General features: G+C 44.1%; 1 protein-coding gene across 1 annotated transcript in view; it reads left to right on the top strand.

The window, feature by feature from the left end:
- Window positions 1-7,998: 7,998 nt before the first annotated feature.
- The window catches only part of BMERB1 (bMERB domain containing 1), a 120,446-nt gene continuing 102,754 nt past the window's right edge, over window positions 7,999-25,690 (top strand). Inside the window, exon 1 of the mRNA XM_047087177.1 lies at window positions 7,999-8,104. Within this exon, the coding sequence (XP_046943133.1) occupies window positions 7,999-8,104 (106 nt within the window). The remainder of the gene's footprint in view (window positions 8,105-25,690) is intronic.

Genomic DNA, 25,690 nt, shown 5'->3' with positions numbered 1-25,690 from the left:
AATGAACTACTGGGACCTCATCAAAATCAAAACCTTCTGCACAGCAAAGGAAACAATCAGCAAAACTAAAAGGCAACCGATGGAATGGGAGAAGATATTTGCAAACAACATACCAGTTAAAGGGTTAGTATCCAAAATCTATAAAGAAATTGTCAAACTCAACACCCAAAAAATGAATAATCCAGTGAAGAAATGGGCAAAAGACATGAATAGACACTTCTCCAAGGAAGACATCCAGATGGCCAATTGACACAGGAAAAAATGCTCCACATCACTCATCATCCGGGAAGTACAAATCAAAACCACAATGAGATACCACCTCACACCTGTCAGAATGGCTAACATTAACAACTCAGGCAACAATAGATGTTGGGGAGGATGCGGAGAAAGAGGATCTCTTTGGCACTGCTGGTGGGAATGCAAACTGGTGCTGCCACTCTGGAAAACAGTGTGGAGGTTTGTCAAAAAATTAAAAATAAAACTACCCTACGACCCAGCAGTTGCACTACTAGGTATTTATCCAAAGGATACAGCCATGCTGTTTCCAAAGGGCACATGCACCCCAATGTTTACAGCAGCACTATCAACAATAGCCAAAGTATGGAAAGAGCCCAAATGTCCACCGATGGATGAATGGATAAAGAAGATGTGGTATCTATATACAATGGACTATTACTCGGCAGTCAAAAAGAATGAAATCTTGCCATTTGCAACTCTGCGGATTGAACTAGAGGGTATTATGCTAAGCGAAATTAGTCAGTCAGAGAAAGACCAATATCATATGACTTCACTAATATGAGGACTTTAAGATACAAAACAGTTGAACATAAGGGAAGGGAAGCAAAAATAATATAAAAACAGGGAGGGGGACAAAATGTAAAAGACTCTTAAATATGGAGAACAAACAGAGGGTTATTGGAGGGGTTGTGGGAGGGGGGATGGGCTAAATGGGTAAGGGGCACTAAGGAATCTACTCCTGAAATCATCATTGCACTAAATGCTAACTAACTTGGATGTAAATTAAAAAAATAAAAAAATAAAAATAATTTCAACCTTAAAAAAAAGAAAAGAAAAGATTTTCCCCAACTCTCAACTCTTAGAAATAACCACTATTATTGTGGTTGTAAATACACAATATTAGTATATTAATATATAAAGTATATAAAATGTTTAAAAATATACTTGTGTATTTACTCCTAATATTTTTATTTTTTTAGCATTAAAAACGTTATTGGTCTTTTCCTGATTATAAAAGTAACACATATACCTTGTAGGAATACTGGAGAATTCAAACAAAACGTTATTTATTATTTTGACCATCAAAGGTAGTCACTCTCAATACTTGGGTATGTGTCATTTTAATGTTATCTTTTATTCTATATGTGTACATATGTGTGTATAGATGTGAACAGATAACAAAATTGGGATCAGATTATTTTTCACTTAATTTCTACTATTATCATTCTATAAAATACTTTTTATATGATTGAGATCACAGGGTACACTTGACCTTAACCAAAAGATAGAGAACAGCAGCCCATACCGTTCATTACAATGTGATGAACTCTTCATCCCACTCTTCCTCTAACGTTTTAATTATCATTGTGTTATGATATTTCCCCATGACAGTTCGAATTCTTTTGTAATTTTAAATAAGAATTGATTTAGTCGTTTTCCTTTTGTAGGATGTTAGCCTTTCCCCACAGTTTACAAAAACTGTAAGAAATACCTTGTGTGTAAGTATTTTTTAGTATATCAAATATTTCTCAGGGTAGATTCTTAGGAGTTGAATTATTGATCCAAGATGTCTGGCTGTTTTTTCTTTTCTCCTTCCTCCTCTTCCTCCTCCTCCTCCTCCTTTTAAATTATGACATTCAATTTTAATTTGGTTTAACACAGAAACGTAAAGAGAATAACATGACAAAGATCCCTGAACTGTCTGACCACCTTTTATTTAACAGTTATACACACTTTTATTTACTTGGTTTTTAATACTGAGACATAATTCCTGTATAGTAAAGTAAATATATCTTAAGTGGCTTTCTCAATGATTATCTATATCTCTACACATATATATGTATATCCATCCATACACACACACACACAAACACACACACACACACATCCCAGTATGTCATTAATCATTTCAATACATTTCTAGCATTCCAACAAGTTCCCCTTCCTAAAAGTAACCACTATTCTAACACTTACCACTATAGATAAGTTTTATCTGTTTTTGAACTTCATATGAATGGAATCAGTCAGCATGTACTATTCTGTATCTGGTTTCTTTTGTTTAATCTTATGTCTCTAAAAGTCATTACTTTTTTTTTTCGGTAGTAGTTGTTCTTTTCCATTGCTGTGGCTATAATCACACACAGTATATATGTATACATACATATATTGTATACGATATATACATATTATATATGAGTGTATATATATAGATATAATAAGTGTTAGTGAGGATGTGGTGAAATTAGATCCCTCGTACACTGCTGGAGGGAATGTAAAATGGTTTAGCCACTGTGGGAAACAGTTGAACTATTTCTCGAAAAGCTGGACGTAGATTGAGCACAATTCCCATATAACCCAGCAATTCCACTCTTCAGCACTTAAAATAGGTACTTGAATGGATATTTGCATGCAAATGTTCACAGCAGCACCATTCACCATAGCCAAAAGGTGGAAACAACCCACATGTCCATTAATGTATAAACAAAATGTGGGGTATTTGTACAATGGAAGACTACTCTGCCATTAAAAGGAGTGAATTACTGATACATGCTACATGGATGCATCTTGAAAACAGCATGCTAAGCAAAAGAAGACGGACACAGAAAGTCAAAGCATACGATTCCATTCATACGAAATGTCCCAAACAGGTAAATTCACAGAGAAAGAAAGGATTAGTGATTGCCAAGAACTGGAGGGAAGGGAAATATGGGATAACTACTTAATGGGCACGGGGGTCTCCTTAAAAGGTAATGAAATGTCTGGGAACTAGATAGAGGGGGTGATGGTACAACCCTGTGAAAGGACAATACTGCTGAGTTATTCACTTTAAAATGGTTAACTTCAGCTTACGTGAATTTCACCTCAATAAAAAAAAATTAATAGAGTCAAACTTAATAGTTTTCTTGAAGGTTTGTGTTTCAGGGTCTTAATGAACATATCTTTCCACTGCAAGGGAATAAAGACATTCTTCTATATGACTTACTCATTTTAAACATTTTGCTTTTTCTCATTCAGGTGTTTAATTGACCTGGAGTTTGTGTGTATATATGATAGAAAGTACAAGGGCGACATTTTTATTTTAGTTTTCCATTATCTCACTATCACTTAGGAAATGGTCTATCCTTTCTATACTGATTCGGAATACCTCCTCTGTCATAAGACCAGCTTTCCAAACACATGTGGGTCTATTTGGGGGCTCTCGATTTTTGGCATATGCTAGCTATGTTCTTCCTGCCTGTTCATTTTCCTCACCCTTGTCTTGCCTATTCCTAGCGCTTAGATTTATTTTATTTTATTATTGTTATTTTTTTATTTAAGAAAGAGAGAGTGCACATGAATGGGGGAGGGACAGAGGAGGAAGCTTAGCATGGAGCCTGATGTGGGGCTCAATCCCACAACCCTGGGATCATGACCCAAGCCAAGATCAAGAGTTGAATGCTCTCTGACTAAGCCACACAGGCTCCCCATTGCCCTTGGTTCTTCCATGTAATTTTAGGGTCAGCTTGCCAAGTTGATTTTAAAGTCCTACTCCCTACTGAGATTTCAAATACAATTGCAACTGAAGAGAATTGCCATCTTCATGAGACTGATTCTTTTGTACCCTTGAACATCACATATCTATCTCTTCACTTTTTTTCTGTTGCTGAATAATGCAACATAAACTTAATTCATTCATTAATTGTCCCAGTTGACACAAAATAATAGTTTTCTCCTTAAAGGTTTGTGGGTTTTTTTTTTGGTATTATGTTATATCTTTAACTTTGATTAATAATGTTCAGAAATATTACTTTTTATGTATGTTTATCTTGTTTCCAAAAACTTGGTCTTATTAATTTTAATAGCTTCTATGTAGACCTGTTTGCATTTTTAGAGAGGCAATTATAGTATCTGAAGAAGAAACTTTTGTTTCTTGTGTTTTAATTCTAATGATTCATTTATTTTTCCTGCCTAACTTGGCTGCGATCTCCCAGAGTGGGGGTGGTAAGCATCCTTGCTTTGTTCCTGACCTTAATGATCAGACACAGAGATTCAACAGTAAGTGTGATGTTTGCTGTTGGCTTTTGATACTTACTCTCTAGAAGGTTAAGGAAATGATCTTCTATTCTTAATTGTAAGGGGAAAAAAAGATAGATATGATTACTAATTTTTCAAATGCTTTTTCTGTATCCATTAAGGTAATCAGTTTTTTCTTTTAATCTGTTAATATGGTATATTATATCAATATATTTTCTGATATTGGGTCATTAGTACATCTTGGAAATGTTCATGATGTATTTTGATATTTAGAGGTTTTGTGCCTGTGTTTATAGGTGAGCTCACTCTAGAATTCTTTAAAACAATTTTTTAACATTTATTTATTTTTGAGAGAGAGACAGAGACAGAGGGTGAGTGGGGGAGGGGCAGAGACAGAGAGAGACACAGAATCTGAAGCAGGCTCCAGGCTTTGAGCTGTCAGCACTGAGCCTGATATGGAGCTCAAACCTATGGACTGTGAGATCATGACCCAAGGCAAAGTCAGACGTCTAACTGACTGAGCCACCCAGGCACCCCTAGAATTCTTTTACTGTGCCATTTTAATCTAGTTTTGATATCAAGGTCATATATTGTCCTCATTAAATGAGCTCTGAAACAATTTTTATGAAATAAGGACTATCTGTTATTTTATTTAAGTTCACCTACAGAACTGTTTGGGCCCGATGCCTTTTTGGGACTGAGGAGAAAAATAAATTTTTTTATTAAGAATTCAGTTTTTCTAATGACTATTAACTCGTTTTTTATTTCTTAAATACATTTTAGTAGTTTGCTACTTAAAGTTATCTATTTTGGGGCACCTGGGTGGCTCAGTCAGTTAAGTGTCGGACTTCAGCTCAGGTCACGATCTCGTGGTTTGTGAGTTCGAGCCCCACATCGGGCTCTGTGCTGACAGCTCAGAGCCTGGAACCTGCTTCGGATTCTGTGTCTCCCTCTCTCTCTGCCCCTCCCCGGCTCACGCTCTGTCTCTCTCTGTCTCTCAATAATAAATAAACATTAAAAAAATAATTAAAAAAAAGGAAAGTTATCTATTTCAACCAGTTTAAAAAAACCTTCCTGTATTTGTATTATGTGTCCTTTTTCATTCCTAATGTTACTCATGGGTGCCTATTCTGGTGAGTCTTGAGAGGTTTGACTTCTTTATCAGTATTCCATTCCCCTCCCCCAACCCGAGGAATTAGCTTTGGTTTTGCAGATCTTCCCTATTGCTTCTTGGTTTTCTATTTCTTTAATTTGTGCTATTATCATTATTATTTTCTTTTTTCTACTTCACAGGTTTTATCTGTTCTTTTTTATTAAAGTCTTTTCAGTTGAACACTTAATCTGCTTTTTAAAAACCATTTTAACCATTTTTAAGTGTGTAAGTCAGTGGTATTAAATTCATTAAATTTTACGGGGCGCCTGGGTGGCTCAGTCGGTTAAGCGTCCGACTTCAGCTCAGGTCACGATCTCGCGGTCCGTGAGTTCCAGCCCCGCATCGGGCTCTGTGCTGATGGCTCAGAGCCTGGAGCCTATTTCAGATTCTGTGTCTCCCTCTCTCTCTGCCCCTCTCTCTATCATGCTCTCTCTCTGTCTCAAAAATAAATAAACGTTAAAAAAAATTAAAAAAAAATTCATTAAATTTTTGTGCAGCCATCACCACCCTCCATCCCTAAAATTCTTTCCATCTTGTAAAACTGCAAATCTATGCCCATTAAACAATAAGTCTCTATTGCTTCCTCCCCAGCCACCATTCTACTTTCTTTCCTCTATGATAGTTGACCACTGTAAATATGCCATGTGAGTGGAATCACACAGCACCTGTCTTTTTGTGACTGGCTTCCTTCACTTAGCATAATGTCCTCAAGGTTCATCCTTCCTTTTTTTAGGGCTGAATAGTATTCCACCGTATGCATAGGCCATGTTTTGTTTATCCATTCATCCTAACCCACTTAATTTTATTTTATTTTTTTAAGTTTATTTATTTAGAGAGAGGGAGAGAGAGCAAGCAGGGGAGGGGCAGAGAGAGAGGGAGAGAGAAAATCCCAAGCAGGCTCTTTGCTGTCAGCACAGAGCCCAACATGGGGCTCGAACTCATGAACTGTGAGATCATGACTTGAGCTGAAACCAAGAGTCAGACACTTAAGCAACTGAACCACCCAAGGCACCCCTAACCCACTTATTTTTAGTCTTACATTTTTTAATGCATGTTTTTAGGGCCATACATTACTTCTATCAAAACTTACAAGTTTTGATATGTGGTACTCTCATGGTTGTTCAGCTCTAAATATTTTATGATTCTCATTGTTATTTCCGTTTTCTCTCATGGGCTATTTAGAAGTTCGTTATTGATAGTAACTTTTTAAGGACACTTACTACAGGTGGCAAAATAATTTTCTTAAACATCTGGGCCATTCTACACTTCCACAAACCATGGGGATACCAAAAGTTGCCCCATATGACATCTTTTTTTTTTAATTTTTTTTAACGTTTATTTATTTTTGAGACATAGAGAGACAGAGCATGAGTGGAGGAGGGACAGAGAGAGAGGGAGACACAGAATCAGAAGCAGGCTCCAGGCTCTCAGCCATCAGCCCAGAGCCGGACGCGGGGCTCGAACTCACGGACCGCGAGATGGTGACCTGGCTGAAGTCGGACGCTTAACCGACTGCGCCACCCAGGCGCCCCCCATATGACATCTTAAAAGCAACACCCAACAACAAATACCTTATATCCTATAGCGCCTATTCCAACTCCTACCATACAAAAAAACCATATCAATCTAAGCAGCCAGTATAATAAAGAAACTGAGTCTGGATTCAATTGCTGACCAGGCTACTTGGTAAGTGTGGGACTTGGGGCAAATAACCTTTTTTGCAACTCAGTTTCATCCTCTGTAAAACAAGGCCAACAAAATAGCATCTTTTTCACACAGTTGTTAGGAAGTGTTTACCACCTAGCCATCGTTCAATAATTGTTATTAATTTTTATCAATCTAGCTGGTCATTTTACTTTGTACTTTTAACACTGCCATGCTTTGTTAGTAAGATACCCACCCCGCCCCCCCCCCGAGTTTCTGGAAAGTAAAGACCCCTGTTCCAAACAGCTTTGTTATAACTGTGTCCAAAATGCGTTCGTGCCTCTCTCAAGTTCATGCAAACACATACCGTGTCCACACAGGCACCCTCATAACAAGACTGTTCCATTTCATATTCAAGTTATACACGCAGAAGCGAATCACAAGAGATTCTCACAAAAATGCGCTCAGGTCCACGCTCAGGATTCTGCACACTCCCCACAAAGATGGATCCATCGCCCACAGCTAGAGACGCGCTCACAAATCCCACTCAAAATCCAGCAGCCCGAGGACAGATCACAAGCTGCGCACGGTGCCCAGGCCAGGCATCACCACCGGCTCCAGCTTGGGCAGCGGCCTTGTTTTTACTTCCTTTGAGTTGGTTCTATTTTAGTTGTTGTTTGTGTTGTTCTTCTTAGAGTTATCATCTGCCCCCTTTTCTCCCTACCCAGCCCCCAAGCCCCCCCTCCCACCCCCATTGCGCATGCGTCCTGCATCCCTCCGCCTTCTGGGTACCAGTCCGCGCTCCCCGGCCCTGGCGGCGGAAGAGATGGAGCAGCGTCACGAGCGCCCGGCCCCTTAAAACGCTGCTGGCTGGAGCCGCCTCCCTCCCTGCAGCCCGCGGCGGGGATGGAGTAAAGGGGGACCCGTCGACCTGCCCGCGGGGATCAGCGATGGAGTTAAAGCAATCTTTGTCCACCCATCTGGAAACCGAGAAGCCTCTGAGGCGCTATGGGGCGGTGGAGCAGACGGCGTGGACCGCGGAGGGACTGGGGAGAAGTGAGTACTCGGCTGGAAGGGGGGCACAGTTGGGGAGCCGTGTGCCGTCGCTGGGGGTCGCGGGGGCGCGGGGAGGGCAGGGAGCGGACCAAGGGGAGCGCCCCCGCAGCGGGGCTTTCGGCGCGGGGGGCGGGGGGCGGTGGGATGCGCAGCGCGGCGCAGCGACGCGCTCTCCCGCGAACAAAAGGGGGACCCTCCGGCTGGGGCTTCACCGGGAGGCTCGGGAAATCGCGAGGCAGCAAGCCGGGAGCCTGGGGTGGACTCGGTAGTCCCGGATCCGTTAGCTCGCAGCTGGTCTTGGAAAGTAGGGTCTTATCCGCAGCCGAGAGAGGAGAGTCTGTTCCCCGCCCAGGATGCGCCAGGACGCTGGTAGCCGTTGGACCAACCTGGAAAGCGCCCACGTCCCTGGAGAGGGGGGAGTGTCCGCTGGGTTTCTGCCGTGTTTCTCCCCCCGGCGCGAGGTTCAGGGCACAGCTGAAATTCCCAGCGTTTATTCCCCCGCCTTGTCCTGGGTCGCGGGTGGGAGGGAAAGGGTTAGGGGAAGGTTAACCCTGTGCACACCCTTCCCCTTTCCCCCTTGACTCATTCAGTCTTTGGTGTGGGTACAATCCTAGAAGGCGCTTCTGAAACGGGCCGATATTATTTGCTGAGTCTCCCCACGGTGTTTTGGTGTCAACAACGTCTACAAACAAGCGAAGGGTGTTTTGTTTTTAATTAATAGGACGCAGTGGTTGAAACTCCTGCGTTCAAAGTATACAGGCAGCCGCAAGGGCTCCAGGGTCACCAGCCCTCCCTGCAAACCCGGGGCTCTTCCCGGTGCCCCTGCCCTTGCCTTGCTTGCCCAGCATGGTGCCTCCTGCCGGGCAGGGAAGGGCTTCTCACCCTTCTCAAGGACCCTCAGCTTCCTGCTTTGGCTCTGGGTAACCATGCTCAGCTGTGTTGGACCAAAGTATTGTGAATGTGCTCTTTTTTTTTTTTTTTTTGACTGGGTAGAAGATCGTGTGTGTGTGTGTGTGTGTGTGTGTGTGCGCGCGCCCTTTCTCCATACCTGTCATTACAAATTCAAAAAATCTTCCTAGAATGGCTCAACTGTATTCTGGTTCTCAAGGGTTCAAGTTGAAATCACAGTCAAATGTCTTGCTGCACCTGGAACCCATAGTGTCCCAACCTCTTTCCTTTTCTTGCTCCTTTTAAAATCTGGGTCCTTCCTCCTGTTTCGGGCTTTGAAAACCCTTTGGCTTTGGTGCTTTGGCATGACACCAAGGCTGAGGGTCTCTGCTTCCTACAAGCTCAGGATAATTCCCACAATGGCTGCCTTTTATTGATAGATTGCCATGCAAGAACTTTAAAGGTACCGTCTCATTCAATCCCCCAACAGCCTCCTGAGGTGACTATTATAACTTCCCTTCCATAGACGGAAAAACTGGGGCTTACGAGGTGCTGTGACATTTAGACTTCAGAGCCAGGATCTGAACCCAGCTTTGTCAGACCCCAGAGCCCCTTTCTGCTTTTCACATGAGGGTTTATTGCTTTCCCAGTTTCGGGAAGATTTCTACATCTGTTGAGAGAGTCCCAGAACATATACAGTGATTTGACGAATATGTGGCCACCCTGTTGGTCTCTGGAACTCTCAGTGGCCTTGAAAGAATGCCGGGTCCTTGCAGAGTAGAAGCTGTATTCAAATAAGCCCTGTGTTTGAATGCTGGCTCTGCCCCTGCTTGGCTATGTGAGTTTAGGCAGCCTTACTAAGCCTTAGTCTGCCTCTGTTCTCTGCAACGGAGATGATAATAATACCTACTTTATAGCTGAACTGTGAATACTCAAGAAAATGTATGTAGAGCTCAAGGTAAGTGCTCAATACATGTTGGTTCCTCCGATTATTTTATTACTGCATCTGTAGAAAGCTCCTGCTTTCATTCTTTGCAAGGAACTCCACACAGCAGCACTCTGAACTCAAACTGCCGTGTCGGTCAGTTGCCTAATAATTCTCTTACAGCTTTTTATTTTCTCACTGTTTTACTGGGACAGTTTTCAAATGTACAGAAAAATTGCACTGAATCCCCAATTGATAGCATGTTAGCTCCTGAAATTTTTATCCTTCTGAATCTTAGGCTGCAAACTGTTAACAGCTGGGCAGAAAGGCTTTCTCATCTCCTGTGTTCCAAGCCATCAAAGACTCTGACTTTTGCTTCCTATTCACATACAAACCACAGTATCTCATCTCCTTTTCCCTGGATCCCCAAATCTGCTTCCTCCCGCCCTACCTATTCAAACTTGAAATCTTCTTAAGACACTGATCCAGGGTCCCCATTTTGATTCTTAAATCTGGGACCGTTACCTTTAAAGAGTTTTGATCTCTGAACTCTTGTCTGTACCCTGGCCTTTTTTGATCCAAGTAGCTTTTTTTTTTTTTTTTTTAACTCCCTCTCAACTTCCCTGGGATCTATGGATTCATAACTATAACATCTGCGACCTCCATTTATTTATTAATGAAGTGTGAAAATTAGTGCTATTGATTCTGTGGAATAAATATTGCCAAGCCAACGTAAGTTGTAATGCATGAAATGCTGGTGGGGAAACAAGGGCCCATTAAAAAGAAGCTAAGCTTGGGGCACTTGGGTGGCTCAGTCGGTTAAGCGTCCGACTCCCACTCAGGTCATGATCTTGCAGTTTGTGAGTTCGAGCGCCACGCTGGGCTCTGTGCTGACAGCTCAGAGCCTGGAGCCTGCTTTGGATTCTATGTCTCCCTCTTTCTGTCTCAGCCCCTCCCCCGCTTGCACTCTGTCTCTCTCTCTCTCTCAAAAATAAATAAACATTAAAAAATAAAAAGGAGCTGAGCTTGGGGTGCCTGGCTGGCTCAGTTGGTAGAGCATGTGACTCTCCATCTTGGGGTTATGAGTTCAAGCCCTGCGTTGGAAAAAGGAAGAAAGGATTGCAGAACCTGTCATTTTCAGTGTAGGTGGTATTAACTGCTATCTTTAACTTGTTTAATAATGTTTATTTATTTATTTTGAGACACAGAGAGAGTACGAGCAGGGGAGGGGCAGAGAGAGGGAGAGAGAGAGTTCCAAGCAGGCTCCACGCTCAGCCCAGAGCCTGATGTGGGGCTCAGTCTCACGAACCAGGAGATCATGACCTGCCCTGAAATCAAGAGTAGGAGGCTTAACCGACTGAGCTACCCAGGCACCCTATTTTAATTATTGTTTTCAGGTGGAAGATGTGTATAGTTTAGTAGCAAAGAATGAGAGTTTTGAAATCAGGTTAAATGGCTCCAAACCAGCTCTAACGCTTTGTTGCTTTGACACCCTGGGAAATTGTTGAACCTCTCTGTGTGTCGGTTACCTCATCTGTAAAATGGGGATATGTTGGTTCGAGATCTTGAGAGCTTCCCCGGGTGAAATTTGAAACTGGCCCCCCATACACGGAGAGACAAGAAAGGGACCGTTCTTGATGGGTAGGTGGCAGGTGTAATAAACAAGAAAATGTATAGGTGGCTGCAAGAGGAGTAGACCTCTGTACCTGCTTGCCAGAATATTAAAAGTTTTTATAGAGGCCAGAACAGGGTTCAGTCACGTATACTTCCAGATGGTCTCCGTAGCTGTGTCCTTGGAGTGGCTCCGGCTGGGGGAATACTTGTACATTTCAAGGACAAGGGAGTGGGGTGAGGAGTCTCCACTTGCTCCCGGGGCGGCTCTTGGGTTAAATGGCGGTCATGTCCTCTCCATAACCTCCCCCAACAGGATAATAATTATAATGACCACTTGGGGCTGTCAGGAGGATTAAACGAAATAGTGTATATAATGCATTTAGCACAGAGCCTGGCACCCTGTAAGCGCTCAGTCAGTGCTGAATGGTCGTCATAACAGGACATGAGGGGATGGCGCCCGATAGCATTGGAGAAATTTATTCCGAGCTTACCAGTCAATTCTTTCTTGGGTCCGTTGCTTTGTCAATTGCAGACAGTTGTGTATCTACCAGCTTCCTCCTCATGGGAATGCAGGAGGGAATGACTTTTGAACCCTCGAAAACCACCTGGCGTTTTTTCCTTCGAGAAGGATTCCAAGCAATTGCTCCTATCCACCTTAGACAGCATTTTTCCATTAGCAGTGAGGTATTGTTTTCTTTGTGTGTTTTTTTTTTCTTTTTACTCAGTTGGAAAATGGATAGTGACATTTCAGTGTGGTTAGATGTATAAAAATATTGCTTTCCACCAACTGTAATTAATTGAGGGAGACACAAAGACAAGGTGACTTTTGAAAAAGCATGGAGCTTTTTTAAAAAGCACAGTCGGCTGTGGTTGTAGCCATTTCTTGATAGATTTGAATGTACCATAAAGGGTGATGGAGATTTTGGACAGGGGAAATGTGGGGTTGGGGGGGAGGGTGGCACAGGATGGGAGGCAATGCCCTGAGAGGTAACAGCATTGCCAGAAGCACAGAGGTAGAAATAAAAGTGCTGAGGGTAGGAGATTGGAATAAAGTGGGAAACTCAATCACCAGAGGAGGTGACGATTGTTTAATAAAAGTCTTGCTAGTCTGGCTAGCAAGCAGATCGTTACACTGGCCAATGTCTCTGGTTTCATAAACAGTGTGGCGACTGAAATAATATGGATTGCCAGCAATCCACATAACCAACTTTTGGGAACGGTTTTGTGTTCCTTTCATCTGTCTGATTAAATATGCTAATTTCATCATCTCCATTTTATTTTGTTCTGGCGTTATTTCTAATTACAGAATAGTATGTGCACTTTATAAAAAATTCAACTTCATCTGAGATATAAAAGTGAAAAATGACTGTAATCTGCTCCCTACCCCCCCCCCAACCATTTATTCATTCAATAAATAGGTATTGAGTGTTTTGTGAGTGCCAGGAGGTGTTCTAGGGGCTACGGATACAGCGTCGAACAAGACGGACAAGGTTCCTGACCACAGGGAGCTTCTATTCAGGGAAGTGAAGGAGTCAGATAATACCTAGGCAAACAAATATTGTAGTTCAAATGGCAAGTGTCACACAAATTAATAGGGGAGGGATTTTTCCATCTCATGGTCAGGAAATGCTTCTCTATGAAAGAGATATATTTGTTTTTTTTTTTTTTTAATTTTTTTTCAACGTTTATTTATTTTTGGGACAGAGAGAGACAGAGCACGAATGGGGGAGGGGCAGAGAGAGAGGGAGACACAGAACCGGAAACAGGCTCCAGGCTCTGAGCCATCAGCCCAGAGCCCGACGTGGGGCTCGAACTCACGGACCGCGAGATCGTGACCTGGCTGAAGTCGGACGCTTAACCGACTGCGCCACCCAGGCGCCCCTGAAAGAGATATATTTGTAAATGTCATTGATCAAATGCAAAGGACCTTCCTACGTTAGAGGAAGAGACAGACGGCCAGGAAGGCTGGCACTCAGAGCGTCAGGGAAGAGAATGGAGATGGATCAGAGAGGAGCCACACTGGGTAGTTAGTGTCTTGTAGACTGTGGTTACCAAAAAAAAAAGTACAGATTTTATTCCCATTGCAGGAGAACTGGGGCAGAGTGTTAAGCAGGAAGCTAACATGAGCTGGGTTTTGATTTTCGATGGTCACATCAGCTCCTGGGTGGAGAATAAGACGACAGGGGGCAAGTGAGGGGCGTCAATGCAATTGTCCTTTGCTGTAGTCCTGAGTCTTTCCTAATCAACCAAATGTATCAGTGGTAGGAATTTCCTTGAGTGTGAAAGGTATGACAAGGGGTAGGGGCAGCTTGGGATGTCTTCCGGGGGGCCACGCTCCCGGTTAAGGTTGAGGAGATGCGACAGTCTCTGGGATATGCTGGATGGGCAGCGGACTGTGTAACTTGCCGTGGTGGGAACTGTTGCCAGGAACGCGGGAGATTACGAACGTCCTAGTATCTAGCGTGTGCTTAGAACAAACCTAGTTTTTTATGTTTCTTGTTTGTTCATACCATTGTTTCATTTTTGCATTTCCTTCTTAGGTGTTAACTGAAGGAAAAACTATTTGTGCCTGTTCTTGGTCTGATTCGTTATTAAAGACTTATTAATAATAATAGTAGTTAATGAGTTCTAGCTGTCAACTTGGGCTTATTCAATTCTTGCAATAACTCTTTTAAGTCAGCCGGATTCTTTTTTTTTTTTTAATTTTTTTAAGTGTTTACTTATTTTTTACACACACACACACACACACACACACACACACAGTGTGAGTGGGGGAGGGGCAGAGAGAGAGGGAGATAACAATCCGAAGCAGGCTCTAGACTCCGAGCTGTCAGCACAGAGCCCAACGCAGGGCTCAAACCCACAAACCGTGAGATCATGACCTGAGCTGACGTCGGAGGCTTAACCCACTGAGCCATCCAGGCGCCCAGTCAGCTGGATTCTTATTCCCCTTTTACAGATGGGGACATCAAGGCTTCGGGAGGTTAAGAAACTTGCCAAAGGTCACAAAGCTGGTACGTGGCTGGGCTGGAGCCTGATTCGAGCCCTCCGTGACTGTAAATGGCCCTCGCCAGTGTCTGTTATCCCTAGCACGATGTTAGATGCCCCCACCCTTAAGAAGCTTACAGATTTGGGGAGTGTGGAGACACAGATGTAAGGAACAGCATGATTTGTAATGCCAGTAAAACGAAACAAACGCTCCGAAGGGACAGCGGGGAAACAAGAGGAAGAAGAGGTCAGCTCCTCCTGGGGGACCCCAGAGCGACAGCAAGGGGTGCTAGCCCTGGGCCTGAAGGCTAAGCAGGGTTTCCGTTGATGACAAGAGGAGAGAAGGGCATTTCAGGTGAGCTCCCGGCCCCAGGCAGGGAGGTGGAAATCCCAAGGGGCAGGTTCCATGAACTTGGGACCCTCCCTCCCCCCACCTTTTTCTTTCCCCCTGGCTCTTGCGTCCTAGGGTTCAGGGTCTGCCTGGTTCACTGATGTGAATCATCTGCTACCTGGATGAGCCTGCGGGTTAGAGACCAGCACAGGCAGAGGCTTTTTGGCCTAGCCACTCAGGTCAGCACTCCCAAAGCCCCCAGGGGTGCTGACCATGCGGTGCCTTCACTCCTTCACTGGTCACTTCCTTGCAGGCTTGAGCCCCTACTGTGTGCTACCTTCAGAGGTACAGAGAGGACAAAGACCCAGACCCCACCCTTATTTTTTTTTTAATTTTATTTTTCTTAATTTACATCCAAATTAGTTGGCATATACAGACCCCACCCTTAAAGAGCTCTCTGGCTGCCTGTGTTCCGGGCCTCCCTCTGCTACTTCTTGCCTTGTGATCTTCGACACGTCGCCTACCTTCCCTAGACCTTAGTTTCCTCCTCTGACAAATGGAAGTGTACTTAATACCGCGCATCTGTACGCTTTGAAATGGCTAAGATGGCATATTTTCTATGTGTTTTGCCCCAATAAAAATTGTGTTATTAAATTGGTTTTAAAAAGCAAAATTAAAAGAGGTATATTTAATATACAGGTATATTCATATAACAGCACAAAACATATACTAAGTTTAAGTGGTAGCATCGAGGGATGGTTCTGGGGTCTCAGAGTAAAAGTGGTTCTTTTTTTTTCTTTTTATAAATTAAAAAAAAATGTTTATTTTTGCGAGAGCGAGAGAGCGGGGGAGGGGCAGAAAGAGAGGGAGACAGAGGATCCAAAATGGGCTGTGCATTGACAGCAGAGAGCCTGACGCGGGGCTCGAACCCATGAACTGTGAGATCACAACCTGAGCCGAAGTCGGACGCCCAACCGACTGAGCCACCCAGGCGCGCCAATAGTGGGTCTTGAAGTAGCCTGAAAAGATGAACAGTATCTCATCATTGATTCAGAGGAACAGCATTCTACGCAGAGGGAACAGCCCCTGTGAAGAGACACAGACATGAGACAGCACCTGTGACCTAGGAACTGTATTAGTAAAGCTTGCTAGGCTCTGAACGCCTGAGGGAGACCAGAGCAGAGCAGAAGTGAGTGCCCTCAGCAGCCCAGGGGTAAGTCCATAGAAGGCTCGATGTAGAAGGCTCAACTCCCCATTGAGACAAAACTTTCCCGCAGGGTCCAAATGGGGCGGCTAAGGACCAGACTCCTAGAATAAGTTTGTTTGAATGAATTAGAGTCAGACTTGCTAAAAATTATTTTTTAATTACAATGCCTCTATATACAGGGACCATTAAAGGAGAAAAGAAAGAATTTTTGTAAGGGAAGTAGAAGGGAATGATTGTAACAAATACCATGCCCTGGGCACTTCCGTGTGCCGGCTGCATGAAACACTCCAGGATGTGAGGTACATGGAGATATTTTTGGCTTTTTACAGATGAGGAAACCGAGGCTCAGAGAGGTTAAGCGACTCGCCCAGTGTCACTCTGCTAATGGGTGTCAGAGCTGGAACTTGAACCCAAGCATGGTGACTCCGTCCTACTGCCTTCCGTATCTCTTAGGATTGGTTGGGGCTGCCATTAATTCAGGCAGATAAGGTCCGTTAGTGTTTCTAGTACGTCTTCATGTTTCTTAGTATTGATTCTGTTCTCTGGCTGATTAATTTCCTTTTCCATTACACACTTGTCCCTTGGACACTCGAGGACTACATCTCACTACTTCCCAGGGCATTTAGGGTGAAAGGGGAGCGAATGTGGTGACTACAGAATGCATTCCCGGAAATTCAGCAGGAAGAGCGTTTCTGTGGTGAGGAAGAAGTGTAGCTTTTCCCAGACAAGGCCTCCTTTGGGTGATCTGGAAAAACCTGGACACTTTAGGGGCAGAGGGGTGTGCTGTTTGGGAGTGGAGGCTTTGCCTCCATTTGAATCCTGGCTTTAGGCCTCCTTAGCTGTGTGACCCTGGGCTGCTTACTTAACCTCTCTGAAGTTCAGTCTTGTCATCTATTTAATGGAGATCATAACAGGACCTGCCTCATAGGGTAATGGAGAAGATCCAAAGAGAAAATATGTGAAAGCCCTTGGCACAGAGCACACGGTAAATGGAGAGATGGTGTTGACAGAACAGGACATAAAGTGAGCCATGACTGGGTATATTTAGACAACCGGGGAGAAAGAGGGAAGTCACAGTGGGTGGACCAGCCTTGGAAAGGAATGGGGGCGACAAAGCGTGTGGCGGCTGCTGGAGGCATGCGCGACCTTGGCTGAGTCAGAGGAGTCATGAGGTGTGAGGTTGGTTGAGCAGGGTCACTAGACGTGGCCAGATGAAACATGACAGGTGTCTGAAGCAGGGCAAGGGACAGAGGTAAAGAAAGTAGCAGTTTAGGAAGACTTGTCTGGCAGTGGTCGTACCATGGCAGGGCAAGGACCGCAGGGGTAAGAAGACCAACCAGGAGGGTTCTGGAATCATCTGATCATGAGGTCACACGAGCTGGGATGTAAAGCAGTGGCAGTGGGTGCGGAGGAAGGGGCCAGGCAGATATCCTGAAGGGAGGAGACAGCAGCAGTTGATTACAGAGGGGGACGAGGGGGGGTGGTCTTGTAAGGGCAGGCCATGTGACAAGCAGGGAACAGCAGTATGGTTAGCCTGGGGTCGTAGGAATTAAATATATTGTAACCAGTCCTGCCCATTCTCACTTGGAGTAGGGCTTCAAGAGGTCCGGGGATTGTGGGTATGGGGAGAATAGTGACCCCGACGTTTGTACAGCACTTTCTAATCTATATTTTTCCTGGTTTTTTTTTCATTTACTCTTTACAAGAAACAGCCAAGAGCTGGAACCGTCCTGCTCCTTTGGGTGTGGGTAAACAGGCGAAGGACTCACCCCAGTGAAGGGTACAGCCAGGAGGGACTGAACAAGGCCCAAACAGTCCAGGCTGTTTGCACTAGAGCAGGGTTTCTAGGGGCGTTTGTATTTGAATGAACAACAAATGACTGCATTACAAATGGTAAGAAGTATGTCTAGATTCCATAACATCCAACCTGGAAAATGTGTGACGCTAATTATTCTGTTCATTTGAAATTCCCAAACAGGGAGATCTTTCATTCACTCATTTGTCCATCTATCCATTGATTCCCTCATCCATTCAGTATGTATTTACTTTTGGCCTCTTTATATGCCAATTATTGTGCTAAGCTCTTGAGACTATGGTAGCGCTTTGAGTAAGATGTTTACGGTCCCTGCCTTTAAAAGGGATTTAAGGTCTACTAGCAAAAATGCAGCTACCATATGATCCAGCAACCCCACTTCTGGGTATAGACCCGAAGGGAATGAAGACAGGATGTTGAGTAGATATCAGCCCCGCCATGTTCATTGCAGCATTATTCACAATAGCCAAGATATGGAGACAACCTACAGGTCCACCAATGGATGAATGGATAAAGAGAATATATATATATATATATATATATATATATAGAGAGAGAGAGAGAGAGAGAGAGAGAGAGAGAGAGAGCAATGTTATTTAACCAGGAGAAAGGAAGAAATCCTGCCATTTTCCATTTGTGACAACATGATGGTCCTTGAGGGCATGGTGGTAAGTAAAAGAAATCAGACGATGTTGCATGATATCACTTATATGTGGAATCTAAAAAAAAAAAAAGAATAAAAAGTCAAGCTCATAGAAACGTTCCTATGAGACCAGGGACGTGGTTGCTCAGGGGCTGGAGGATGATGGAAATAGATGTTAGTAGAAAGGGTACAAACTAGCGAGTTATAAGATGAGCAAGTTCTGAAGATCTGATGTAAAATGTGGTGACTACAGTTGATAATACTGTATCCTATCATTGAACATTTCTAAGAGAGGAGAACTAACATTTTCTCACACATACACACAAGATAAATAGTGAGGCGATGGATGTGTTAATTACTAGGTAGTAGGAGTCCTTCCACAGCGTATCCCTGTAACAAATCATCACGATGTATACTTTAAAGATCTTACAAGGGCGCCTGGGTGGCTCAGTCTGTTGAGCATCCGATGTCAACTCAGGTCATGATCTCACAGCTTGTGGGTTCGAGCCCTATGTCGGGCTCTGCCCTGATAACTCAGCGTGGAGCCTGCTTCAGATTGTGTCTCTCTCTCTGCCCCTCTCTGTTCGTGCTCTGTCTCTCTCAAAAATAAATAAGCCTAAAACAAAAGTTAAAGATCACAATGTTATCAATTATACCGCAACCAAGCTGAAAAAAGGGGGTCTACTGGGAGCAGTCCCTGTGTCCCGTGATGCCAAACCAAAGGACCAAGAGATAATGTCCTTTAAGTCCTTCAGAAACAGGATTCAGCTCAATGTGCTGACCCAATGCCCTCTGAGCTAAATGTTGCCCGGAAATGAATTAAGTTGTTCTGCTATATGCGTGTTTTTGAAAGCCCTTGAGAAGACTCCTAATAGGGTCAAACCACATTTTCTGGGCAAATCCGAGTGCAGTGCGATGATTCTGTCTCCGAGAACAAGGACCACAGAAACCCTGGGTGTCATATTTGCTGCTCGGTGCTGAACACCTGGCATCTGCCAAATTGGCCGGCACCGAGAAGCCTCTCATTCAATCAATAGTTGCCGAACTAGGTGGCTGTTAATCCACAAAGACCGAGGTGCAAATGATTTAATCGTGTTTTGTAAACCTTCGAAGTCGTCAGACTAAAGAATCAAGTGAGCTGGAGTCTTGGTCTGAATTGCCTGTCCGTCTCCCGGTTGAGGCCATTTGTTCCTGATACTGCAGTTAGATTAGCCGAGCTTTCCACTCTGAGGGAAAGAGGCAAGAATTTCGGATCGGATACAAAATAGCAGGAGTAGGTAAGGTTACTGTGAACTGGAGGTACGCGGACAAGGCCATGATGGGTGCAGGCTTGCTAGGTACTTTATACTTAAGCTGTATCTCCTTGAATGTTAGGATCCACAGAGGTGGGGGCACACTATTCATAGTCCCTCACGCCTTTCCGGAACAACAGAAACATGGCCACGTTAATTTCATGCAGAGAACAGAGCCGTCTTAGACGCTGCTGGTAGAACTGTTGCGTGTTCCAGCCTTTCCGGATATTAAACTTTAAAAGGCTCCTATGCTTTGACCTAGTGGTCTAGTCCTAGACTCCTGGGACTCTATCCAACAGAAATAAAAACACCAGCATACAAAGACATATGTGCAAAAAAAATAAAAATAAAAATAATAAAAAATAAAAAAATGACGCTGGACACAAAAACGAAGCCCATCACTAGAAGGGCAGTTGCATGAATTATTGTTCATCCAGTGTGGAATGTGCTGGAGCCTTTCAAAAAGACAAAAAGTAGAACAAGAATTGTTGTCTTCAGGGGTAGGTTGAGGGAGGAAAACGCGATCCAGGAAGATGTCTGTGAGCGGATCTAATTTTGGGAAAACAAAATTCTGTTTCCATCTCTGTCTCTCTAGCACATAGAATACGTAGCATCCCCGTGTGTGTGCGTGTGATCTTATTAGTAGGAGAACAACGTGGGAGGATGGAGAGTAAGTTGCTGCCATAGGCCACCTGGGCGAAGGGATTGGGGACAGGGCTGATGTGAGGGAAGGACGAGGAGGTGACAGTGGACAGCCGAGGAACAAAGAAAAAAAAATTCTTCACTCGAAAAAAGTCCTCCGATAATATTATCGTACTTAGATATTTGTGTCAAGGTATATATTTGTGGGATGGGGGAAGAGGCATGCTAACTTCAGGAATGTTAAAATGCTGGGGAGAGGGGTGTCTGGGTGGCTCAGTTGGTTGAGTGTCCGACTTGATTTCAGCTCAGGTCATGATCTCGCGGTTTGTGAGATCGAGCCCCGCATCGGGCTCCATGCTGGCCGTAAGGAGCCTGCTTGGGATTCTCTCTCGCCCTCTGCCCCTCCCCCACTTGTTATCTCCCCCCTGCCCAAGATAAATATACTTAAGAAAAAAAAAGGTTGGGGAGAAATGTCCTCAGAATTGAGGAGATAGAGTTTTATCTGATTCAACCCTCACTACAACCCTGTAAGATGAAGCACTGTGTCAGCCGCTCTGGAAAGCAGTGGGGAGGTTCCTCAGAAAATTAAAAATAGACCTACCCTATGACCCAGCAATAGCACTGCTAGGAATTTATCCAAGGGATACAGGAGTACTGATGCATAGGGGCACTTGTACCCCAATGTTTATAGCAGCACTCTCAACAATAGCCAAATGATGGAAAGAGCCTAAATGTCCATCAACCGATGAATGGATAAAGAAATTGTGGTTTATATGCACAAGGGAGTACTACGTGGCAATGAGAAAGAACAAAATATGGCCTTTTGTAGCAACGTGGATGGAACTGGAGAGTGTGATGCTAAGTGAAATAAGCCATACAGAGAAAGACAGATACCATATGGTTTCACTCTTATGTGGATCCTGAGAAACTTAACAGGAACCCATGGGGGAGGGGAAGGAAAAAAAAAAAAAAAAAAGGACGTTAGAGTGGGAGAGAGCCAAAGCATAAGAGACTGTTAAAAACTGAGAACAAAATGAGGGCTGATGGGGGGTGGGAGGGAGGGGAGGGTGGGTGATGGGTATTGAGGAGGGCACCTTTTGGGATGAGCACTGGGTGTTGTATGGAAACCAATTTGACAATAAATTTCATATATTAAAAAAAAAAAGATGAAGCACTGTGTGTGTGTGTGTGTGTGTGTGTGTGTGTGTGTGTGTATGTGTAGCAGAGGGATAGAAATCTTGCCCCATTAGTCCATAGAGAAGGGATTTGAATCTAGACTGGTTAAAAAGTTCATGCCTTTCCCTCTACAATTATTTGTAAATTTCCAAATATGTTAAATTCCATTGGCATTTCATATTTTTTTTTAGAAAGGAAAGACATCTGCAATGGTTTGTGGAGCCCTATTTTAAGAATCTGGGTCATTGCAGTGTGGACCATGTTCCTTTAGATCTTCTCTCTTTGTGCTTCCCAGTTTCCCCTGGTGGTCTCCAGGGCTGAGAAGTGAAACCACTCACTCCCCATAATCTTGGTCTCAGAGAGAAATTTGGGAAAGAGGCAATAATCACCAGAGGAAGAGACATACCAGTATTTCCTTAACTCATGTTTTTCTTCCTGTGTTTAGTCTGCTCAGGTTGCTGTAACAAAGACCATAAACTGGGCAGTTTTTATAACATTTTATTTTATTTTATTTTATTTTATTTTATTTTATTTTATTTTATTTTATTTTATTTTATTTTATTTTAGAGAGAGCACGTAGCGGGGGAGAGAAGCAGAGGAAGAGAGAGAGAGAGAGAGAGAGAGAGAGAGAGAGAGACAGAAGCTTAAGCAGGTTCCATGGTGAGCAATCCCACCACCCTGGGATCACGACCTGAGCCGAAATCAAGAGTCGGATGCTCAACCGACTGAGCCACCCAGGCGCCCCTACCTGGGTGGCTTTTAAAATACAGAAACTTGGGACACCTGGGTGGCTGAGTTGGTTAAGGATCCAACTCTGAATTTCAGCTCAGGTCATGGTCTCACAGTTCATGAGTTTGAGCCCTGCATCAGGCTGCAAGCGCCCTGAGGGTTAGCTTTTTAATATGTGGATTTGCGGGAGGGGGAACGTAAACATTCAATCTATATAGCACCATCCTTAGCCCTGGAAGGAATGAAGACAGCTGAAAACTAGACATTTGTCCAGGCCCCACTCCGGGGGTGAAATGCTTTTAGCAGGTAGCTCTTAAAAGGTGGCCATCATTCTGACAAGGAACAAAAGTTATTCCTGCTTTGGTTCTATTTGGTTCTTCTGTGCCCAGCACAGCAGGTGAGACCGTTTTGCCCCCTAGGTGTTTGCAGTGCTGTGTTCATGCTGGAGACCTGCCGCCCACCGCAGGATCCATCTGTCTTCATCCTGTTTAAATAGACATAGGCAAGGCGTCCCCGGAGCACATCCTGGTGGTTAAATCTGGTGCAAACGCCATCTGTAAAGAGCGGTTCAGCCCTGGGCCCAGGGCGGCCGGGCTGGGTTCCAAGAGCTAAGAGGTCTGCTTTCTTAGGGATCAGCTTTACCTTAGAGCAGGGTTTTATGATTTCCCAAATGCTTAGCCAGGACTAGGTTAGCTTTATGTGTCTTCCTTCTCTATTGAGATTTTTCTTTTCTTTTCTGTTTTCTTTTCTTTTTTCTCTCTTTTCTTCTCTTCTCCTCTTGTCTTTTCTTAACTGAGGTAGAACTCACATACCATAAAATTAACCCTTCACCATTTGGAATAGACAAGTCAGTGGCATTTAGTACATTCAGTCTTGGGCAAGCATCACCTCTATGCACTTGCAAGAAACCCAGTACCCATTCAACAGTCCCTCCCCATGCACCCCTTCCCTTAGTCCCTGGTAACTACTTTTTGTCTCTACAGATTTACCTATTCTGGGTGTTTTCTACTACATGGAACCTGGCTTCTTTCACTGAGCGTAGTGATTTTTTTTTAAATGTTTATTTACGTTTGAGAGAGAGCAAGTGGGGGAGGGGCAGAGAGGGGGGCACGGAGGATCCGAAGCAGGCTTTGCTCTGACAACAGAGAGCCCAGTGCGGGGCTCGAACTCTTGAACCTCAAGATCATGACCTGAGGCGAAGTCGGACGCTTAACCGACTGAGCCCGCAGGTGCCCTGAGTGTAGTGTTTAAAAAAAATTTTTTTAAGCTTCATTTTCTTCTTGAGAGACAGAGAAGGAGTAGGGCAGGGTCAGAGAGAGGAGACACAGAATCCGAAGCAGACTCCAGGCTCTGAGCTGTCAGCACAGAGCCCGATGTGTGTCACGAACTGTGACATCATGACCTGAGCTGAAGTTGGACGCTTTTAAGCGAGTGAGCCACCTACACAAGTGTAGTGTTCTTAAGGCTCATCCACTTTGTAGCAGATGTCAATGCTTTATTCCTTTTCATGGCTAAATAATATTCCATTTATGAATATACCACATTTTGTTTATTCACTCATCACTTGATGGACATTTGGGTTGTTTCCACCTTTTGGCTATTATGAATCACGCTGCTGTCAACATTTATGAGCAGTATTTGCTGGTTTGTCTTTTGGGTATGTACGTAGGAGTGATATTGTCAAACCAGGGGGTAATTCTGCATTTGGCTTTTTGAAGAAGGTACAGGGACTTGTGGCCTCCCCACTCTGTGGCAATTTCTCTCTCTGCTGGCCCTTTTCTTCATCCTTCCCTTCAAGTTTACAATTTCAAGTGTGGAGAAAGAGCGTCTGGGAATGTGGTATCTTGTGGTCATGAAATGTAGGGATTCCTAACTAGGGGTCAGGCTTTTTGGGCTCAGAACCCACCTCTCTCTCTTACCAACCGGTTGATCTTGGTCTAGTTGTGTGACCTCTCTGGGTCTTCACTGACTCTTCTGTAGGGAGAATAGTAATAATTGCCACCTCACGAGGGCTTGTCGAGGAGTAAGCGTGAGTAGGTGTGTCAAGGGCTTAGCACAGCGCGTAGCACAGAGTGGTTGCGTGAGGACAGGTTAGCGATGGGATTACTATAAACAGCTGCCTTAGTCTGCTCAGGCAGTCATAACAAAATACCAGAGCCAGGATGGCTTAAACAACACGCATTTATGTCTCACAGCTCTGGAACCTGCAGAGTCCAAGATCAAGGTGCTGGTGAGGTACGGTTCATTCCGAGGCTTCTTCTCTCGGCTTGCAGGAGGCCACCTTTTCTCTCTGTGCTCACGTGACCGCTTCTTTGTGCAAGTGCATAGGTAGAAAGCGGGGGGGGGGGGCTCTGATGTCTCTTCTAACAAGGACACTAATCCTCTCTGCTCAGGGCCCCATCCTTATGACCTCATCACACCTAACTGCCTCCTTATAGGCCCTACTTCCAAATACAGTCACACCAAGGGTTAAGGCTTCCGCATTGGAATTTTGGGGGACAATTAAGTCCATAGCAATAGACTTCTTATTTGGGATTGAACATGATGTTTTAGCATCCTGATGTCTTAGGGCTGAAGGAAATTTGTGGAGTCCATTTGTCCACGATTTCTCAACCTTAGCCTGTTGACATTGACATCGGGACTGGATCACGCTGACCTGTGGGGGCTGGCCCGTGCACTGTAGGATGGTAACATTTCTGGCCTCTGCCCACCAGGTGCCAATGGTACCACCGCCACCCCCTTACTCCTGCCCAATTGTGACAACCGTAGATATCTCCAGATATTGTCAAATGTTCAGTAGAGGGGCAAACTTGTCCCCAGCTGAGAAGCACTGATCAGGCCTAATTCTTTTTTGATACAGGTACTCCAGTTTTGTGATGTGGGGGAGTCCGGAGTTTTTCTATGCCATCTCTGCCCTTGGTCCCTAGGTTTCTGCCCTTGGTCCCTAGGTTTCTGCCCTCTTTTCTCCAGATGTCTCACAGCTGTCTATTCACACACACAAAGCATTGTCGATAGGCAACGTCTTGGATGTGAAGATTAAGCCAAGAGAAACTCGATTATGAACTCCTTGAAGCATAAAGAAATCTCCCCATGCAGAATGGATTTGATTTTCCTCAAGGCATTCATGCCTGGGAAGACTTCTGTTTACCACAACCTGAAGTGAAGAAGAAATTGTCACTTTCACTTATAACAAAGAAAATGTTTCAGGTGGATAAATAGAAATACTCCTTCCAACAACAGCCCTTGACTCTGCTACCAAAACGAGGGGGATTTATGTCAGTCCGGAGAACATTGGCTCCAAGTTTTCTCCTGAAAACTGTGTCCAGGGATTGACCATT

This window comes from Lynx rufus, unplaced genomic scaffold (assembly GCF_022079265.1).
Source record: "Lynx rufus isolate CCGP_SWC_20201006 ecotype Redwood Valley unplaced genomic scaffold, mLynRuf1.p SCAF_23, whole genome shotgun sequence".
NCBI classification, from domain to species: domain Eukaryota; kingdom Metazoa; phylum Chordata; class Mammalia; order Carnivora; family Felidae; genus Lynx; species Lynx rufus.
The sequence above is the reverse complement of the archived record's forward strand: the minus strand, read 5'-3'. Positions and strand labels throughout refer to the sequence as shown.